Source organism: Corythoichthys intestinalis, chromosome 3, assembly GCF_030265065.1.
Source record: "Corythoichthys intestinalis isolate RoL2023-P3 chromosome 3, ASM3026506v1, whole genome shotgun sequence".
Taxonomy (NCBI): Eukaryota; Metazoa; Chordata; class Actinopteri; order Syngnathiformes; family Syngnathidae; genus Corythoichthys; species Corythoichthys intestinalis.
Genome location: NC_080397.1, coordinates 34944585 through 34964552, shown reverse-complemented (window position 1 = coordinate 34964552; position 19968 = coordinate 34944585). Strand labels below are relative to the sequence as shown.

The following is a 19968-nucleotide window of genomic DNA, read 5'->3' as shown; positions in this document are numbered from 1 at the left end:
CATACATCCCTAAATGTCCAAATTGAGTACTGCTTGTCATTTTCCCTCCAAAATGTCATGTGACTCCTTACAGGAGTGCTGTCAGCACTGCTGCAGAGATTGAAGAGGTGGGGAGCGAGCCTGTCAGCCTGTGCTCAGACCATACGCCGTACTCTACATCAAATTGGTGTGCACGGCTGTCACCCCTGGAGGAAGCCTCTTCTGAAGACGGTACACAAGAAAGCCTGCAAACAGTTTGCTGAAGACAACCATGTCCTATGGTCTGATGAGATGGGCAGGCTTTCTTGTGTACCGTCTTCAGAAGAGGCTTCCTCCTGGAGTGACAGCCATGAACACCAATTTGATGTACAGTGCGGCGTATGGTCTGAGCACCAACATGCTGACCCCCCCACCTCTTCAATCTCTGCAGCAATGCTGACAGCACTCCTGTAACGAGTCACATGACATTTTGGAGGGAAAATGAAAACCAATACTCAATGTGCACATTTAAGGATGTACAGTACGTATTTACTAAGGGGTGTACTCACTTTTGTTGCCAGGGATTTAGATATTAATGGCTATATTTTGAGTTATTTTGAGGTGAAAATAAATTAATTCTATTATATAAGCTGCACACAGACTACTTTTCATTGTGTCAAAGTGTCATTTTGTTAGTGTTGTCCCATGAAAAGATATACTTAAATATCTGCAGAAATGCGAGGGGTGTACTAACTTTTGTGATACACTGTATTCAAATCTGTTTGAAAATTATTGTTAGAAAGCATGATCCTGAATAATACAGCTCAATATTTTAGTCGTGTTTAATCAGGAGTGCTGATGATTAAAGCTCTGGCCTTGAACTCGTACAGTCTGCGGCTTCTTGCAGCAAAAGCAGCGACCTTGTGAAGGACAAGTGTGCTGCTCTGAGGCGGCAATAAACCCCGGCCATCTGTGGACACCAGCCACTTTGGCAGCGTCTAAATCACAGCATACCAGAGCACATCAAGAAGCAAATGATTGTGGGCGCTGACCATATGTGAGTCACTTTCAACAAGGGGGATTTTTCAAAAGTTGATAACAAATCTTTTGGATGTGGACAAATTCTATTACATTTAATTAAGCGGTAAGAGACTCATAAACACAAGCAGTTATTAGATGAATGTCATGGATTCCGTAATTGTTTGTGTGAGCAATGCCGAGTATACTATATTAGTGACTCCTCCATCGAGTATATACAGTAACTTCAGTGTGAATTTCAACTGCTGCAATTCTGTACTCCCTTATTGTCAGGTCTCTTATTGAATATGGTCTCAAGACACTGAGAATAAAAGCCAAGTTAATGGCTTTATTATTTTAAGCTTTATCTGGACAGAGGCTTTAATTATATCCAGTCAAGGTCTCGGTTCTCCTCTCAAGTATCTTAGTCATGAACCTCAATTGATTCTTTTTCTCACTGTGCAGTTTGAGCAGCAACATGGGTAGAATCATCTGCCCTCCACTGATGTACTAGCATTAGATATTGATCCGGCCTTTGTCTTTTTCAATTCATGCATTATTTAGAGGCCGGATCAATCTGTTAAAGCTTAATGGACTCAGTTTTAGTTACGCTAATGTTTATTATTGTATGTCTGAGTTCACATCTTTATTGCATGGCGCAGCTAAGGTGACATGGAAAGTGAAAAATACAACGCAATGATTATTTTATATACTGTCGATATATACATGTCAAGTCCCAAAAAAAATAAACTGCATGCAGTCGATGGATGGAATGCAGTTTAATGAAAGTTGTGTGATGTTGGTGATAGGCTGTGTATAAGAGGTATGAGTCCATGTTTTTGTGAGGTTTCTGTATTAAAGGACGGGATGAAAGTATCGTACTTGCATGGGAAAACTTGCTTTCACAACTTTTGGGAATAAGTTTGTTTGTTCTTGCCTTAATGTTCCTGTACCGAAATCAGTACAAAGAGTCATGCCAGTGTTACTTTGTAAACATAACTCCTACTTTTCAAATGACTTGATTTTAAGAAGAACATTAAATTACACATTTCATCATTACCAGCAATTACATTCAACAGCAATTGACAACACTACTTCAACCTAAATATTGTTTTGCCATTGCTTTATTGAAAGTGCATTTTAAAAAAAATAACAAATAATATAGATTTTTCCCCCCATTCAAATCTTACATCTTGACTTCACTCTACATAAATACTTCTTTTGTATGACATATAAGCATTAAAATTATTTTTTGACAGGGTTAACTGTAAATCCTGTGATGGCAAAACAACACGGGTCTCATATGAAAGGCTTGATAAGGGGAGCAAAAAAGTGAAACTGGAATTTGGGCCTGGTTTTGAGAAGAAACTAAGTAACGCAAGGGAGCAGGTGCAACCCTTTTTTTTTTTCCTAACATTTTTTTTATCCAAACCAAAAGCACTGGGGACAAACTTACCAATGCTTGCAGGGAAAACAGAATAGAGCACAGGAAAGACTAGGAAGGTCTAACGTCAGCAATGATAGCAACAACAAGAACTGACCAGGACTAAAAGAAAGCAGGGAGCTAAATACAAACAAAATGACAAGACACATTAACTAGACCAGAGTGGCTAGGGGAAGCTGATTGGGTGAACATGAGGAGCAAGGCCGACAACACTAATACACTAATACAAGGACAAGAAACCAGACAAGGTCAGGAACAAAATAATTACAATAAAAGACAATACACAGACCCAAACCCTAGCTGTGTTGAAGAATATCATTGCTTATTTCATGTGGGAGGTGGAGCACACCTGTATTTGGTCATGATTCATATTGTAATATCTATTTAATTAATTTCAACGTGTGGTATGAAGATGAAACTGACTGAAATTAAAGCAGCAAAGAGTGGATTTACAAAACTAAGTTACATGAATAACACTACATCCGGGCTGTACAAAAGAGGAAAATAAATAAATTGACACCCCCCCAACCCCTTTGATTGTGCACTATCACTAAAATGTTTTCACAATTTCAGAGCAAGGTGTGTCCTGTGTCCACCCATCTATCCATCCATCCATTTTATGTAGTACTTGTTCTCATTAGTGTTGGCAGAGTAATGGAACTACAGAACCTGTAATTAGATTCCTAGGAATTCTGTGTTTGCTTGACTGTTGATTCCATTTATTGATTCCTCTTTGGAAAAAAAACACTCACTTGGGGCTGAGCTGTTGGTGGTGCAGCTTCTCAAAATGCCTCCTTATGGGGTGTGATTTGGCCGTCTCCAAAGACGGGAAAGCAACACTGTTGTTTTTGCTCCCATTTTTCGTTTTTACTTATGTGTTGATGTTTGTTTGGTCGCCTATACACATGAATTGTGAATTTAAATGGTTTAACTTTACTCTTTACGAATCAGGCAGTTAACTGCGGTGAAATACTCTGGTCACAAATTGAAGTAACAGATAAGCTGCCGTCTTTTAGTTAACTGGCTATGAATACAATGGCATTTAAATGAGATTTTGGTGAGAGGTTCTCACTCAAGAGCATCGTCTAATAGTGTGTTAATATGATACGAGGTATTTAAACTGTATCAAGACTGATGCTATTTATTTATATGACCAAAATGCTATTTATTTATACAGTGGGACAAATAAGTATTTAGTCAACCACCAATTGTGCAAGTTCTCCTACTTGAAAAGATTAGAGAGGCCTGTAATTATCAACATGGCTAAACCTCAACCATGAGAGACAGAATATGGAGAAAAAAAAACTGAAAATCACATTGTTTGATTTGTAAAGAATTTATTTCCAAATTAGAGTGGAAAAAAAGTATTTGGTCACCTACAAACAAGCAAGATTTCTGGCTGTCAACTTCTTCTAACGAGGCTCCACTCGTTACCTGTATTAATGACACCTGTTTTAACTCATTATCGGTATAAAAGACACCTGTCCACAATGTCAGTCAGTCACACTCCAAACTCCACTATGGCCGAGACCAAAGAGCTGTCGAAGGACACCAGAGACAAAATTGTAGAACTGCATCAGGCTGGAAAGACTTAACCTGCAATAGGTAAAACGCTTGGTGTAAAAAAAAATCAACTGTGGGAGCAATTATTAGAAAATGGAAGACATACAACACTACTGATAATCTCCCTCGATCTGGGGCTCCATGCAAGATCTCACCCCGTGGTGTCAAAATGATAACAAGAACGGTGAGCAAAAATCCCAGAACCACACGGGGGTCCTAGTGAATGACCTACAGAGAGCTGAGACCACAGTAACAAAGGCTACTATCAGTAACACAATGCGTCGCCAGGGACTCAAATCCTGCACTGCCAGATGTGTCCCCCTGCTGAAGCCAGTACACGTCCAGCCCCATCTGCGGTTTGCTTGAGATCATTTGGATGATCCAGAAGAGGACTGGGAGAATGTGTTTTGGTCAGTTGAAACCAAAATATAACTTTTTGGTAGAAACACAGGTTCTCGTGTTTGGAGGAAAAGAATACTGAATTGCATCCGAAGAACACCATACCCACTGTGAAGCATGGGGGTGGAAACATCATGCTTTGGGGCTGTTTTTCTGCAAAGGGATCAGGACGACTGATCTGTGTAAAGGAAAGAATGAAAGGGGGACCTGTATCGAGAGTTTTTGAGTGAAAATCTCCTTCCATCAGCAAGGGCATTGAAGATGAGACGTGGCTAGGTCTTTCAGCATGACAATGATCCCGAACTCACACCCAGACCAACAAAGGAGTGGCTTCATAAGAAGCATTTCAAGGTCCTGGAGTGGCCTCGCCAGTCTGCAGATCTCAACCCCTTTGAAAATCTGTGGAGGGAGTTGAAAGACCGTGTTGCCCAACGACAGCCCCAAAACATCACTGCTCTAGAGGAGATCTGCATGGAGGAATGGGTCAAAATACCAGCAACAGTGTGTGAAAAGCTTGTGAATAGTTACAAAAAATGTTTGGTCTCCTTCATTGCCAAAAAAGGGTACATAACAAACTATTGAGATCAATCTTAATTGCCTATCGTTATATAACCTCTAACAATTTTTGATGTGTGTTCTTAAATATTTCCAGCTGTTCTACAAGCATTTTATTTGTTACTGCAGTCCCTGTAATCTGTAACAAGATTTTTTTTTATTATTATTTGTTACTGCAGTCCCTGTAGTCTGTAACAAGATTTTATTATTTTTTTCTATTTGACTCAAGCAGCATTATTCTTGCAAATGGATTTTGGAACGTTATTTGCTCCCAGCAAGGATAAATCAGAGCGGAGGAATGCGAAAGGTAAGCGAGGTAACCCACCTCGGCAACATAAACCTCTTTTATGGCCCAACCTACCAGTTGAAAAACACTGATTAATTGCATCACAAATACAGTGATATATCCCCATTTCTGTCGAGACAAAGAAGAGCAGCAGAGTGTGGGAACAGATGAAGGAGAGGTGGAAGTTGATGAGCATAAGTAGAGGTGAATTGACTATCAACAAGGGATGTCCCAATTATGATTTTGAATACTTTATGGCTGAAAAAAAGTCACTCTTTTACAGAGTATTTTTTTTTCGATTATATTTAGTGTAAAGTGCATTTCTGACTTTTTATGATAGATAAGTGCTAAAAAATAAAAATTTGCTCTCTCGCCAGTGCCCCATTGTGCCCCAGTATTATATTAGGTTTAGTGTCAGTCAGTATTTCGAGTGTAGTGCAAAACACTTTGCATAAAATTGATCTGCTTATTGATTGTGGCTTATTGAATTGTTCCATTCCTATTCAATTGCTGTGTGAAGTTGTTGAATACCAGCAGAAACTGGCACAGACTGTCGTATTTGACGATCAAGAGCATCTAAAACGACATTCGGGGCATTTTGAACTCGTTTTTTGTTTGTTTGATTATTTATTGTATTTATTTATTATTGATTTATAGCAAAGCTGATAAAATGGCATCAAAAGTTATGAAAAATGATACAATAATGTTAAAAATCTACATATATACTGTGTACGGTCACCTTTATGTCTCAACACATCAAGCTGACTGATTAAGGTTTAAGGCCAGAGGTAATTAGAGAGACCTTGTCAGCTCTCCTTTTCCTAATATAAAACCTCTACTTCATCATAACCTCTGCCAAGATACTTCCACTTAAATATGTGCTCTGCATGGGGACGTCCTCTCTGCAGGCATTATCATCACCATCAATAGAGTTACTTTTAGGGAGCCCAGCTAGGCTGATCCTCCCCATACTGTCTTATTATTCAACGTGCTGCCTTCAAGCATCGCTTAATTAGATCATATAATTACCTCTGTCAGATTCTCTGACTCTGGCTGAAAATGTAAAATGACCTTACCAGACAGACGGTATATAAGGGGTTCTTGTAGATGCTGATTTTTTCCTGCAGCAAATTAGTGATCGTATTAAAGACAAGGGCAGCAACTGGAATTATCTTCTGACAAGCACAAGATTTCTGTGTGGAGATTTAGGATATTTACTCTTAACATGCTTCAAAGCTCTTATAATTGTCTGAAGTTGTAATGACAAGACAGAAATGTTTTTTGGTGGCACCGCTGGGAATGTCATGGTAGATCTCTGTTTTTTGAACACTAAGTGGGTCAATCACTTCTAATCTTAGTGTCAATTTGAATGCTGATCTGAAATTATGTATTCATATAATTGTTCAGAATTCTTGTAATATCAAATGTGACAAATTTAGTGCTTGTATAAAAATGTATACCTACAATGTTAACAAAATGTTGACTTAATGCTCCACTAATTCTTTTAACTCATTAAATCCATCCACCCATTTTCTTCTGCTTATCTGAGTGCTTTTGCAAACCTCACTTCTCTGAGCCTCCCTTACCAGCCCAATCGCTCTTTCGGGTCAGCTGAGCAGCCGTTCCAAAGTGTTCCTAAAACCATGCTGAAGGTCAGCAGGGAACAAGCCATTGCAGTCGTTGCTCTGATGCAAAATGCCTCAGCACATTTGATAGGCCACCTCTTAAGGTTAAATTCCACAGCTGCACTCAGCTCCAGCACGGCAGCCGGATCAACTACACAATTATTATAATCAATGTTCTTGATTCTACACAATGCATTCGCCGTATGGCTTTGCTCCGGATCAGCCCCTTTGGTCGGATCAGTTATGTAAGGCTTCTATTTTTTACGGGCATCAGAGCAAAAATGCATCAAATCAGAGCAGCTTGAACAACAGCAGAAGTTGTATGCAGCTACAGAATGTATCTGGTTGATTTTGAAATGAAGTCAATACATTCAACTGTTTCCAGATCTTGCTCTACAAGAATGCATGTTTTTTAGGGTTGTTCCGATCATGTTTTTTTGCTCCCGATCCGATCCCGATTGTTTTAGTTTGAGTATCTGCCGATCCCGATATTTCCCGATCTGATTGCTTTTTTTTTTTTTTTTTTTTTTGCTCCCGATTCAATTCCAATCATTACCAATAATTTTTCCCGATCATATACATTTTGGCAATGCATTAAGAAAAAAATGAATAAAACTCGGACGAATATATACATTCAACATACAGTACATAAGTACTGTATTTGTTTATTATGACAATAAATCCTCAAGATGGCATTTACATTATTAACATTCTTTCTGTGAGAGGGATCCACGGATAGAAAGACTTGTGACTTTGTATATTGTGACTAAATATTGCCATCTAGTGTATTTGTTGAGCATTCAGTAAATGATACTGCAGCCATTCAACCCAAATGCATGATGGGAAGTGGAACCATGACTGTGCGTAGTGCTACCAATTGATATATCTTCTCTGCGTTGGGAAATAACACAAGATGTTAAGAAAAAGATCAATTGCTACCTTGCTTCCCCACATTGCTTCCCATGATATTTCTAATCATAGGGAAAGGGATTGTAAGACTTTAGCCTATTAAAAAAAGGCTCCAAAGGCTGCCAAAATTCACTCTACTCGTTATACGCTGCCTTTTATCTCTCTATATAGGTAACACGGCGCCATTACAGATTGAGCGCGACAATGCGTGAGTGGGTCGTACAACGCATGCATTAATTGTGTTAAATATTTTAACGTGATACATTTACAAAAAAATTAATTACCGCTGTTATCGGGATAAATTTGATAACCCTACCTTAAGCCTAAACTAAAGACTCTGGATGAGTGTAACATATTATGTCTGTAACGTTAAATACAATTAAATAACGATTTAATGACAAAATATATATATATTAAAAAAAGGCACGGCCGATATTTTTTTGCCGATCCGATACTTTGAAAATGACGTGATCAGACCCGATCGATCGATGCTGATCGGGACATCTCTATTGTCTTTAAAACAAAATTAGGCTGTGTTTTGTTAATGGTTGTCTCTTTGTAGGGTATACCTGTATATTCTGATCATATTCAATGTATCACAGTGAAACACATGCAATCTCGAGATCTCTTTCAGTCACAAGAAATATCATAACATCATAAACATCATCTCAAGCGCTTTTCCTCCACGGACTGGATCTAGTGGCTGTTGTTGTATGCTTGCGTTTTTGATCCGCATACCGAGACATAGCATACAGTACACCCGCATTCGGTAAAATCCCAGGGTTCACCTGGTTTTAAATCATTTCTTACAATCCATCTGTTCCCATGGGCCTTTGACAGCCAATGAGATGTTGACTACTTTATCATTAGGGCCCTATTGTAATGCAAAGGATTACTATGTTGTTTGAAATGATAACGGCCTATTTGGAAACCTGAACATGCTAAAAAGCTCACCAAAATTTGCACATACGTGTGGCTTTGCGTAAATTTCGATAATTTTGAAACGTCGAGAAAAAATGTAACAAAATGGCTCAGTGGCGCCCCCTTGAATTTTTAAAAAGCGTGTATATAATTAGGGTTTGTCAGCGAAGAGCGATGAAATTTGGGGATTCTATACCTTGTCTAAAACCGTTCAAAAAAGTGATTCACATCCATATTCCAAACCCAACAGGAAATCGGGTATTTTGGATCAAATGTGAAATTTTTATCGATTTACAGGGTGCACACTTGAGACCTTGTCGCCGAGGAAGTTAGTTGGATCGTCTTCATAATTGGTGAGATTGTTTAGGAGACATAGGAGATCATAAGTTATCAAAATGGTTAGTTTTCATTCACGGGCCTGACATGGGCTGGGTGCCAAAGTTTGCCATGTTTTTGGCAAAACACCAAATTCAGAAAATGACTAATAACTCCCTCATACAACATTCAATCTATTTCATATTTAGCATGTATGTGAGGTATCACAGCCTGAAATCGACTGCATTGAAATATTACCCATTAGGCCTGGCGCCCCCTAGTGGAAACAGGAAATGTCCTTTTTTATGAGACAAGCTCCTACCCTAAGGGGAAAAAATCTTTTGACTTCAAACCTGCACCAGGGGAGCCTTAAGACATGTGTTCAGGTGCCTGATGAAAAATATTGAGGTTTGGTTAAAGCGGTAGGGTCCAACAGCAAAATGAAAATGATTATCACCATTTTGTCTCTCCACACATTTTGAACAGTCATAACTCGGCAGCTATACAAGATATCTGCGCCAAAGTTCCCGTGTGTGGTCCTACCTTGATGGCTCCTGTATGAGTCATTTGTATCAACTCTGTAGCGCCAACTAGTGGCAAAAGAATTTGAGGCATTAACAAGCTCGAAAACTCACCAAAATTTGCACATACATGCAGCTTGGCTGAAATAATTTTGCTACCTCTCAAAAATGCTTAACAAAATGGCTCAGTGACGCCCTTTTGAATTTTTCAAAAAGGCCTCTCCTATTAGATTTTTACAACGCAGAGCAAATACATTATGGTTTTGAATAAGGGCATGGCTGCACAGCTCGGTAGCACCTCATTTTTTGTAGACCCTCTTCATTTGGGTTTTTTTCTCCTAGGTGTGTGATTGAATTTTTTAATCCCCCCCAAAAAAACGGACGAGTCTCAAGCAGTTAGGTTCTCATGAGATGATTTGAGGGGGACGATCTGTCACTACCCTCACCTGCATGCCGTCCGAGTATGCGCGACGTCCGAGTTACGCCAAACTGCGAGGGCCCGTTCAGTCCTGCTTGCAGGCTTAGTTATTTATTGGTATTTTATCAGTTTTACTCCCAGTGATTTTAGTGTTCTTTTTATTGACCAGCTTTTTTTTTTTAAATTTTACGTCAACCTCTCTGTTCATGGTGTTATTATTGTGGTCCTTTTACAACATTTTCAGCTCTTTTTATGACAATTTGACACATTCCTGTGACATGATTATCATACATGACACTACTGTAGTTTTTGCTATGAGGTGCACCTGAATTTTAGCCGCCACCCACCAAATTTGACACGAAAATAGCATCTGTTCATAGATAAGCCGCACCGGACTATAAACCGCAACTGTCTTCACTTTATTATGGGATATTCACACCAAAAGATATTCACCGGTAACACTTATTTGACATGGGCGTCTTGACTGTCATAATTATGACATGACATTGTCATGAGCATTAATGAATGCTTACGACAGGTGTCATTTAGTGTCATGACTGGACATAAATGGAGTCAGTGACAAAATTTGCCGGATGACTCTTAATGACATCTGTCATAAACATTCATTAATGCCTATGACAGTGTCATGTCCTAATTATGATGGTCTTATGACAGTCTTATAGCACCGCTGTCAAATAAAGTGTTATCTATTAACCCAAATAAATCAACAAATAAACTGCATTGGACTATAAGCCGCAGGATTCAAAATGAGGGCAAAAAGTAGTTGTCGATTAGGGGTGTGACCAAATATCAAAATGGTGATATATTGTGATACAGTGTATCCCAAAAGGTTATCGATATGCTCCTGCTAAGAATCGAGATATCATTTTAAAAAGGTGTCAATGTTTAAAAAAAATAATTTTTTTTTAAAAAAGGAACCAACAAGTTTCTATCAAAATCTTCCACCATAATAGTGTCTGAATTAACTCTAAGGCTGCCATTGACCGTGCTCGACTCTAATCCATTTAGACTGGGAACGTTCGTTCATTCAACACCAGAGCATTCGCAGTCATTCTGTGGCATTTACAGGTCATTTGCTTTTCATTTACAGGTCATTTCCTTTTGAATTTGAGTCACTGTCTATTAATTTGGGTGATTACCAGGTCATTTCCTGTTCTGTAACTCAAAATAAACAGGAAGTGACCCATAAAATACCTCAAAATTAACAAGAGGTAACTAAAAATCAAAAGGTAAATGACCTCAAATGGCCGAAATTTACCTCATTCCCTGGCATTGGCTGCCACTGACGGCCATAGACGTTCAATCCGTTTTAAGTGGGAGGGATGGCAGCGAATGAACAAATGTTCATTCGCTGCCACCCTCCCAGTTCAAATGGATTGGACTTCTACTAGTGATAAACTCATTCCAATTCATAGCAGAAGCTTGTTTCAGGAAATCATTCTAGGATATTCTACAATGTATGATTGTTGTATCGCTGTATAGTCAGATCATCTTTATCGTGAGCTTTGTATCGCAAATTGTATCGTATCGTGAGGTAACAAGAGGTTCCCACTCCTCTTGTCTATAGTTCGAAAATTACTGTGTTACTCTAGATGTTTTTTCAGCTAAGTTATGAAAAGACAGCCTCAGAATTAAATGAATCTTGGTGATTTGGTTTTTGCAAACTCATACCCAGGTTCTGTGTGTTACATGAGAGATTGCACATAGGAGAAAAATAGACAAGGACTTGTGTGTGAATGGGCAATTGATGAAAGTGAAGGTGAACTTTCGTTGACCGTAGGCAACTCTTACACTTTTGGGCAAGCCCAAGGCCTCTGTTTGTTGCTGTAGGGAACATTTCTTATGCATGTCTGTTAGATATGTATGTCTAGTGGGATGATGTACAATATTAACTTTGCATGACCTCAGCCCACCCTTTCATCTTTTAAATCTGGGTTCTAAGATCCAAAAAGACAGTCTCTCTTCTGCCCTCATTTCATCTTGGAACCCCTTTGCAGTTCAGAAAACCCATGGGTGAATATGTGCACAGGCTCTGTGATCTTTAATCGCTGCTATAAAAAAGTTCGATATGGGCCTAGATATAAAAATTTGTGTCACATAAGATCAAACGTGCTGCACTCTTGTTTCCTATCTGTCCCATGAATGGAGCTGTGTAGTGATGCTGATAAAAGTCGATTTACTGTCGTTATTGACGTTTATACTCTTTATAGCGTGTGCGTTCTGTGGCCACAAGGAGCTTGATCACTCAAATGGCCAGGGTGCCATCAACCAACCACAAGTACAGTGATGATTGAATTAGCAATTACATTACACTACATAAAAATCCCATGTGTTTGGCCCTTAGCTTTAATGACACAGCCTGGGATTTTACGAGAGGTCAAAACTGGATGGACTTCGGAGATGCAGTCCAAAGGACAACCTATGTGGGAGAGGTGTCAGAGGAGGCAGGATAATATTTTATTAGATTTTTGTCATCTGCCTTAAATCAAAAAATGTAAGGTTTTACACATCACGTTAGAGGGCAAAATGATTGATGTGAGCAGTTCCCGTTTTGTCTCGTAGAATTTTCACAATTCATTATTTCTTCAGGACTGTGGTTGTTTTACGTCACAAAATAAGAAGCTCAACGTGAAATCACATTTACTCTACCGTAAATCACACTGTAGTTCAAGTGAAGTTTATCACATTGATGACGTACTTATATTGGTCAATAACTGCTTATTGAGTTAGATCCTAGTTATTAATTTTTAGTCTAAGTACTTTTGAGTTATTTGCAAATGCCGATTTTTAGTCTACTCTGGCTGCAGGCAAATAATACATTGTCCGACTGGCCCCTGAGTTAAAACAATTTTTGTCGTATTATGAAATGCTATGCAGTCCCATTTAATAGCACGATAGATAAAATGATATGCTACCTTGACTTTCAGGGTTTTATTACCGCTTCTCACAAGGTATTTGCAGAAGAAAAACCATGGTGAATTGCAATGTGGCACATTTTGTCAACTATTTGGCCTTTAAAATCGCTTGTGGTATTCCACAGTATAAAATGTCAAAGAAAAGAGTGAACCAAAAGGAAATTAAGTCATTTGCTGCCATTGAAGGAGATGGACATGCAATCCATTTTAACTAGGTGGGCTGGCGGTGTACCCACAATCCAGCCGTTCATAAACATAGTTTGGAGCAAAATAAATCACTATCTTTCACAAGGCCAGTTAGCAATTTGTGACTTTCTAGAAACTTACAATGAAGAAATATTGATTTTCAATTTGTTTTCTGTGTCAGCAAGCACACTACTAAAAACCCAATTACACATTTTTCAATCATCTAGAGGTCTGCATAAAACAAGCAAACACACGACATTTATTCAAAAAATCAGATGCAAGCTTTACACTTTAAGAGTCATAAGGCTCCTAGATTGGTCAACAATCACAGGGTGCTGCTTATAGAGAACTACTCAGACTGTCACAGAGTGGGGACTAAACCCACTATGCTGTTTACTAACTAAAAAGACCAGCGGAGAATGAATAAACCAGAAGGCATAATATGGACTAGAGTACCTAAAATCACATTTGATACACATTTAAGCTTAAAATGGTCAACTGAGCACAGGCCGCACTCATGCTGTGCAACACACACACAAAAAAAAGGGTTTTGCAGCGTTAGTCATATATTCTGCCAGGCAGGGGGTCTCATTTTTGGGTTCAGTAAGAAGTTAATGGCTCATAGCATCTGGTGCACATTGTGACGATCATTATGTAGTGACGCTGGGTGGCGGAAGCTACGCAGTTTGTATGAGGGTAAGCCTAAAATGTATGCTGTCATTTTCTGATACCGCTGTGTGAATATCGGAACGAGACACTCTCCAACAGGGTGGCAAATTTCCATCCTGTTCATGAATAGAGGATTTACTTTTGCACTTTTACAATTCTAATCTTGTGCTGCAGTCCTGAAAAAGATTGTTTTATATCCTCATGGTCACCTTCCTCGGTTATTCTCCCCCTGAGTGTGTTGACCTGGGTGTCACAACATCTTTCATTTTCCTTTCCATCAGGACCATATGTATGATGGATACTTTCTGAGATTATATATTTTTAGGATTTAGGATGCTCTTTGTCAATTCCTGTGCCAAGCAGAAAGTATTCTGGTATTTGTAAATTTTCCTTCAGAGGAGTTTGGGGATTTTTTATCATTACCAGAAAGTCCTCTGAATAATTGTTGACTCATGAAAATCTGTTCAATGGGAGGAGGTATGAGTAACATTCAGTTCAGGTCATTTAAATACTTTGTAGAGATGGGTGAATTTGCACATCCATCATTTAAATGAAACAATTTTTCATTAAAAATGACTTCATGCTTTCACTGTAAAGCTTCCTAAATGCTTGTATTTATGTTATCTAAATGAATTTAATTTCTGACGAAATGTTTTTTACTCTCTAGGTGTGGCAATGTGGTGGCAGTATGGAAGTTCTGCCGTGTGCAAGAGTAGCCCACATCGAGCGCACCAAAAAGCCTTACAACAATGACATTGATTACTATGCCAAGCGCAATGCCCTGCGAGCAGCTGAGGTGTGGATGGACGAATACAAATCTCACGTTTACATGGCTTGGAACATTCCCATGAATGTAAGCATTACCCTCTACTCATTACCTTTTTCTATCCTTGCACATTTAGACATACAGAGCTGGTCACTGCAGGCAAGGTAATAAAGTTCCCAAGTTCTGCATTCATTCAACTTGACATTCATAGTGGTGGCAGAATTAAGGCAGTGCAAAGACTGTCTCTCCAAACAGACAAATGAGAGGGGCCTCTTGTCTAATCAGTTTATTTTCATACACATCAGTTCGCTCAATTGCTTCAATAGTCTTTTGAGATTGGCTGTGAAAAAAACAAACGGCTATGATCATTATTAAAGCGCTTACCAATGAATGCTAATTGGTGCCATTTAGTCATTCACATATTGGTGTGATATGCTTGAAGGACATTCGCAAAGACATATTAGCGTCGACCAAAACAGCAGTTCATAATAGACTAATATCTAATGGTAAAGCAAGACACGGAGGAAAGACAGAATATGAAATGGGGCAATTTCCCTTTTGTGTTATTACAAAAACAGGGGAATGAAACATTATCACTCAGTGTTCCATTGCGTAAATAGCAAAGACTTATTGCTGTGAAAATCCCATGTTGCCTTCTAGGACAGCTTTGTGAATCAATGATTGTGGGTTGCCTCAAATCAAAATACAGTGGTAACTCTACATAAAAATTGAATTCTTTCCAGGACCTGGTTTGTAAGTCGAAATGGTCGTATGTCGAGCAGGATTTTCCCATACGAATACATTATAATTCGATTGATTTTTTTCACAGCCCCAAAACCTACGCCAAATCCTTAGTAAATACTGCTGGTACATTCGCAAATAGCAATTACAGTTAGCAAAACAAAATAAAATGTAAATACAAATTGGAATATAACGATAATAATAATAATTATGTAACTAACCGTTTTCTAATTTTGAAGTTGTGTTTTGCATGCTGTTCCTGAATGCACCATGTGACTGACGACAGAGTGAGGGAGGTTCGGAAGAAATTGTGCATTTTTTTTTTTTTTTTTTGGTGTTGTTGTTGGCGTCGGCCACAGCCAACAGTAGCCGTGGTGTTTTGCACTAGTTCTGAAATATATGATTAAAAACCTGACGAAGCTGGCGACTTCCTTGCCGATGAAACAACATTAATAATTGTCACCTTAACTCATAAAGACTGGCGAACTGATGTCGGAGGAGAACCATCGAGATCGTCGATATTCCAGCAGTATTGTCAAGCTAGTTCACTGACGCGCACACCACACTCATATTTTATTTATCTTCTCCATTTCCATCTTGATTTGAACGCTAAGCATCACATTTTCCCTTTTTTTCACCAACTGCACTAACCTGCTTGGGACTCATATTGATTTCTCTCAGAAGAAAACCCGCTGTCCATCCGCCATGTAGGAAAACATTGAAATTGCGACGCTGTCATAAATCGTCGTATTTCGAGCAAGTTAAATTTTACGTCGGATGACGAAAGGATCGTATGTCGATGCGATCGTATATCAACATCTCACTGAAAATTTAATGATTTTGTTATTGTCGCAGTGCAGCAACAACAAAAAAAAACTGTACTATGAAATTGCAGTTGTTATGGATAGAATATAGTGACAACAGTAGGTTATTCCTCAAGATAAGGTTTTTCTGCTGAATTTATCAACAAAACCAAGGCAGATAATATGGAAATGGTGTGGCTGCAGCTTGAAGACGTATTATCTAACGCTCGCATTTCAGAACCCAGGGGTGGATTTCGGTGATGTTTCTGAGCGCTTGGCCCTGAGGAAAAGACTGCAGTGTCGAAGTTTTCGCTGGTACCTGGAACACGTCTACCCTGAGATGCGGATCTACAACAACACCATCACATATGGCGAGGTGAGGACGATACCTAAAGACAGTTAAACAATTGGACTGTTAAATTATTGGTCGTTATTACAGCAGAATGTTTTCGACAAACAAAAAGATACTGAAATATATGGATTACTAATGAAAATTTGTTGGAGAAAATTATGTTACAGATGCTCACTATTGATAAACATTTGTCAACTGAGACAATTAATATCTCTGCATTGCAAGGTTTTTAAACATTCTGATGTGCTGGCAGCATCGCTGGTACAGGCTGTAATCTCATTATAGAATTACACACAGAAGACACTCACAGTACATGAATTATAGCCGGTTTAATGTACATGTACCTCACAGGATTATATACAATTTTTCTCAATAAATTTCAATCAAACTCTTATGAGTCTTCAATTCTGATTAGACTGTCCTAGTCTTGGGTTCAGAGTGAGCACATCTGAAGATGAAGCAAGATATTGACCGTTTTAAAAAACAGTAACTATCTAATCTGGTGCTATTTGGAGTACATAATTTTGAAAAAAATCTCAAACGCTCATGTCAAAATGTATTCAAATGAAATTGTCAGTTTATCAAATCTGGGACTGTACGCCTGCCTTTGTTTCCCTTGTCTATGTTTTGTGACTGCCAAAAAACAGCCATCTATGTATCTGTATTTCACAAGCAGACATTCTGAGTAACAGTTTCCTTGTGATGTTACAAAGTTGCTGTGATAGAATTGAGCCTCATCTGTCAGTGCCGTGTTCTGTGATGGCAACCAAACCGTTGGGCTGGAACCTACCCGACTACTCCGCATGATAGATCTGTCACAACCTCAAAATGAAGCAATATGCATTCAAATCACGCAGAATAAAGGCTCATGCTTGATGCATGGCACCACCTGGTAGCGTGGCAAACGTGCAGTGATCATGTCTGGTCACTGCATGATAATATCCCATCACAACCTGAGGTAGAATGAATTACTCTGGGAAAAGATGCACAATGGATTTAATAGGCAGGACATGCATAGAAAGATGAATCCCTGATAATCCATGGCAATTTAATTTGCTGCAGTCTTCAGATGCGCGCGTATTGCAATCAGACATGGGCAGGAAATAGAAAGGTGCACCACCAATAGATGCAGCAGTAAAATTAGCTCGGAAGTCTACAGAAATATATGTCAGTCAATTTAAGGAAAACTAAAGTATCACTAATTTGGGAGTTGTATTTAGTGATAATAGAACCTAAAATGTACTATCAAAAGAGCAGTTTTACCTACATTAAAGAAGACTAAAACAAAAACACCTGTGAAAGAGGCAGACAGAAAGTGAAAAAAAAACATCCCAAAATGACACACAGAGTTGGGATTATTTTCAGCAAATTAATTGCAAATACACAATTGAAATTTACAAACTAGAGCCGAGCAGTTTACCGAAAATTTACCGTCACCGAGATGGTTCATGATGATCGACGTAATTTTGACCATGTCGGTAAATTCGTTTTTTTAATTAAACAAAAACAATTGTCTTTTCAGCCCTCTTTGGCTATGTGTTGTTCGGCTCTGCTCATTCCCCTTTAATAAAGCAGCTAGTGTGCTTACGTGTGAAGTCACCTGGCTATCAGAAAATAAAACAACCAGAAACCCGGTTCGCTAACGCTAGCTGCTAATGCTACAAGTAAACATGATGGAGTCGGATAATAGTGAAACAGTTACTGGTTGCCAGGCCACAGGCATTTCAAGTATACCATTAGTCGACGGTCATAGTGTGGTGTTAGTGCCAAGAAAGAACTCGATGTTGGATTTCTGGAAAAAATTTGGATTGGAAAAGAACCATGGAGCCCTACACCAGTTTGACACTCCATTTCATATACAACATGTGGGAGCTGCTGGATACAGCCTATTTCTCAGACGACTACACGGGTAAAATGATCGCTCAGGCCATGAAAAAAATGCTCTCTGCGTGGGACGTGAAGTCGCCATCACTACCTGTGACAGCAGCTCTAAACTTGTCAAAGCCGCTGAACTTAATGAGTGGATTGGGCACGGACTGCATCTAGCAATCAATATGTCACGTCATTTTTATATCTGTGTGTGTGTCTGTGATTTCTCTGATAGCTTTTATGATGGTACAGCATTTAGCATAAAGTATAATCCAACAGTGTAGCCTATAATATGACCGCTTAAAGGCCACAGCTATTTTTCTGTATGAGCTTGCTTTATTCGGTGTCATTACTGCCATCATAAAATCTTAAATGTTTCACTGGCATAAGAGTTCTAGCAGTATAGCTTAATGTCTGTGTGCGGGGTGCATGTGTGCGTGCATGTATTTCAGAAAATGCTCTGGGGAAAAAAAACCCTGAAGCTTTGAAGTAAATACTTGTGTTGAGTAATCATGTCACAGCAGTCATTAACAATAAGTTGTCTGATACTCAGTCCTCTGTTTGAAGTGTACTGTTCAAGCCCCTCTTGCTGTAAGTCATTTGTGTTACAATGACATTTTTGCACAGTGGCCATATTGATATTTATTATGTTGTACATTGAGCAAGTCTTACAAGCTGTTACAAATGTTCATACTTGAATGACTATTGCTCACATGATAGTTCTATATAGTTAATGTTTACACTACATGTATAATTGTTAAATATGTTCAAATGAAAGCTGGTAAATAAATCAACGGGAAACGTTTAATTTGAATTTCATGCATTGATTCAGATTTTCAAATTAAATAACAGTCTGCATGGGCAAATTTAGCATTACCGAGGTAAATCTACTTAATTTACCGTGATAAGTACTTAAGGCCATATCGCCCAGCCCGACTACAAACACGTTTTTTGTTTTTGTTTGTTTGTTTGTTTGTTTGTTTGTTTGTTTTTGTCAACGTCTGAAATGAAATCAGATCAGACCTTTCTTAAACCAAAATTTACTAAATGCCTTAATAATGAGAATATAATTTATAATTTATTCTGATATTTTTTTTCATAACATTTTTTCTAAGTCAGGTTGACACACAAGCTTTACTATCCCTGTTGATGTCATGCGATGTTACTTCAGTATTTCTACTTTGTTCTTTTCTTACTATCTACTATACTTTGTCAAGTGCACTAGTCCTCCTAGAGCGAAACAACCCCAAGGCATAATGCTTCCTCTGTTGTATTTTGTTATAATGGTTTTCTCAGCCTTGCCTGCTTCAGCCTATTTCCTCCAAATGTAACCATATATTATAGCCAAGTAGTTCAATTTCAATTTTGTCAGATCACAGGACATGTCGGCAAACACTAGCTTATTGGTCCCTGTGTGATTTTTTTAAAATGTAATCTTTTTTACCCTATGTTTCTTGAGGAGTAATGGCTTCTTCCTGGCAGAACGGTTTTTCAGCCGATGTTTACACAGTAATCATTTCACTCTAGATAATGACATACACTTACGATCTTCTGCCAGCATCTTCATTAAGTATTTTTGGGTTGATATGCACATTTTAGATGAAAGCACATTCATCTGTTATACAACGAACCCGTCTCCTTTCTCAGCACTATGATGGCTGAACATTCATATACTGTTTATGCCTGCAAATAATTCTTAGAACTGATGAATGTGG

The 19968-nt window shown here is 38.6% G+C and overlaps 1 protein-coding gene across 3 annotated transcripts in view; it reads left to right on the top strand.

Annotated features, from left to right (window-relative positions):
* The window catches only part of galnt9 (polypeptide N-acetylgalactosaminyltransferase 9), a 117996-nt gene that overhangs the window by 87628 nt on the left and 10400 nt on the right, over positions 1–19968 (top strand). For all 3 annotated transcript variants that reach the window (XM_057832313.1, XM_057832311.1, XM_057832312.1), the window contains 2 exons: positions 14390–14575; positions 16271–16408. In XM_057832313.1, coding sequence (XP_057688296.1) covers positions 14390–14575; positions 16271–16408 — 324 coding nt within the window. The remainder of the gene's footprint in view (positions 1–14389; positions 14576–16270; positions 16409–19968) is intronic.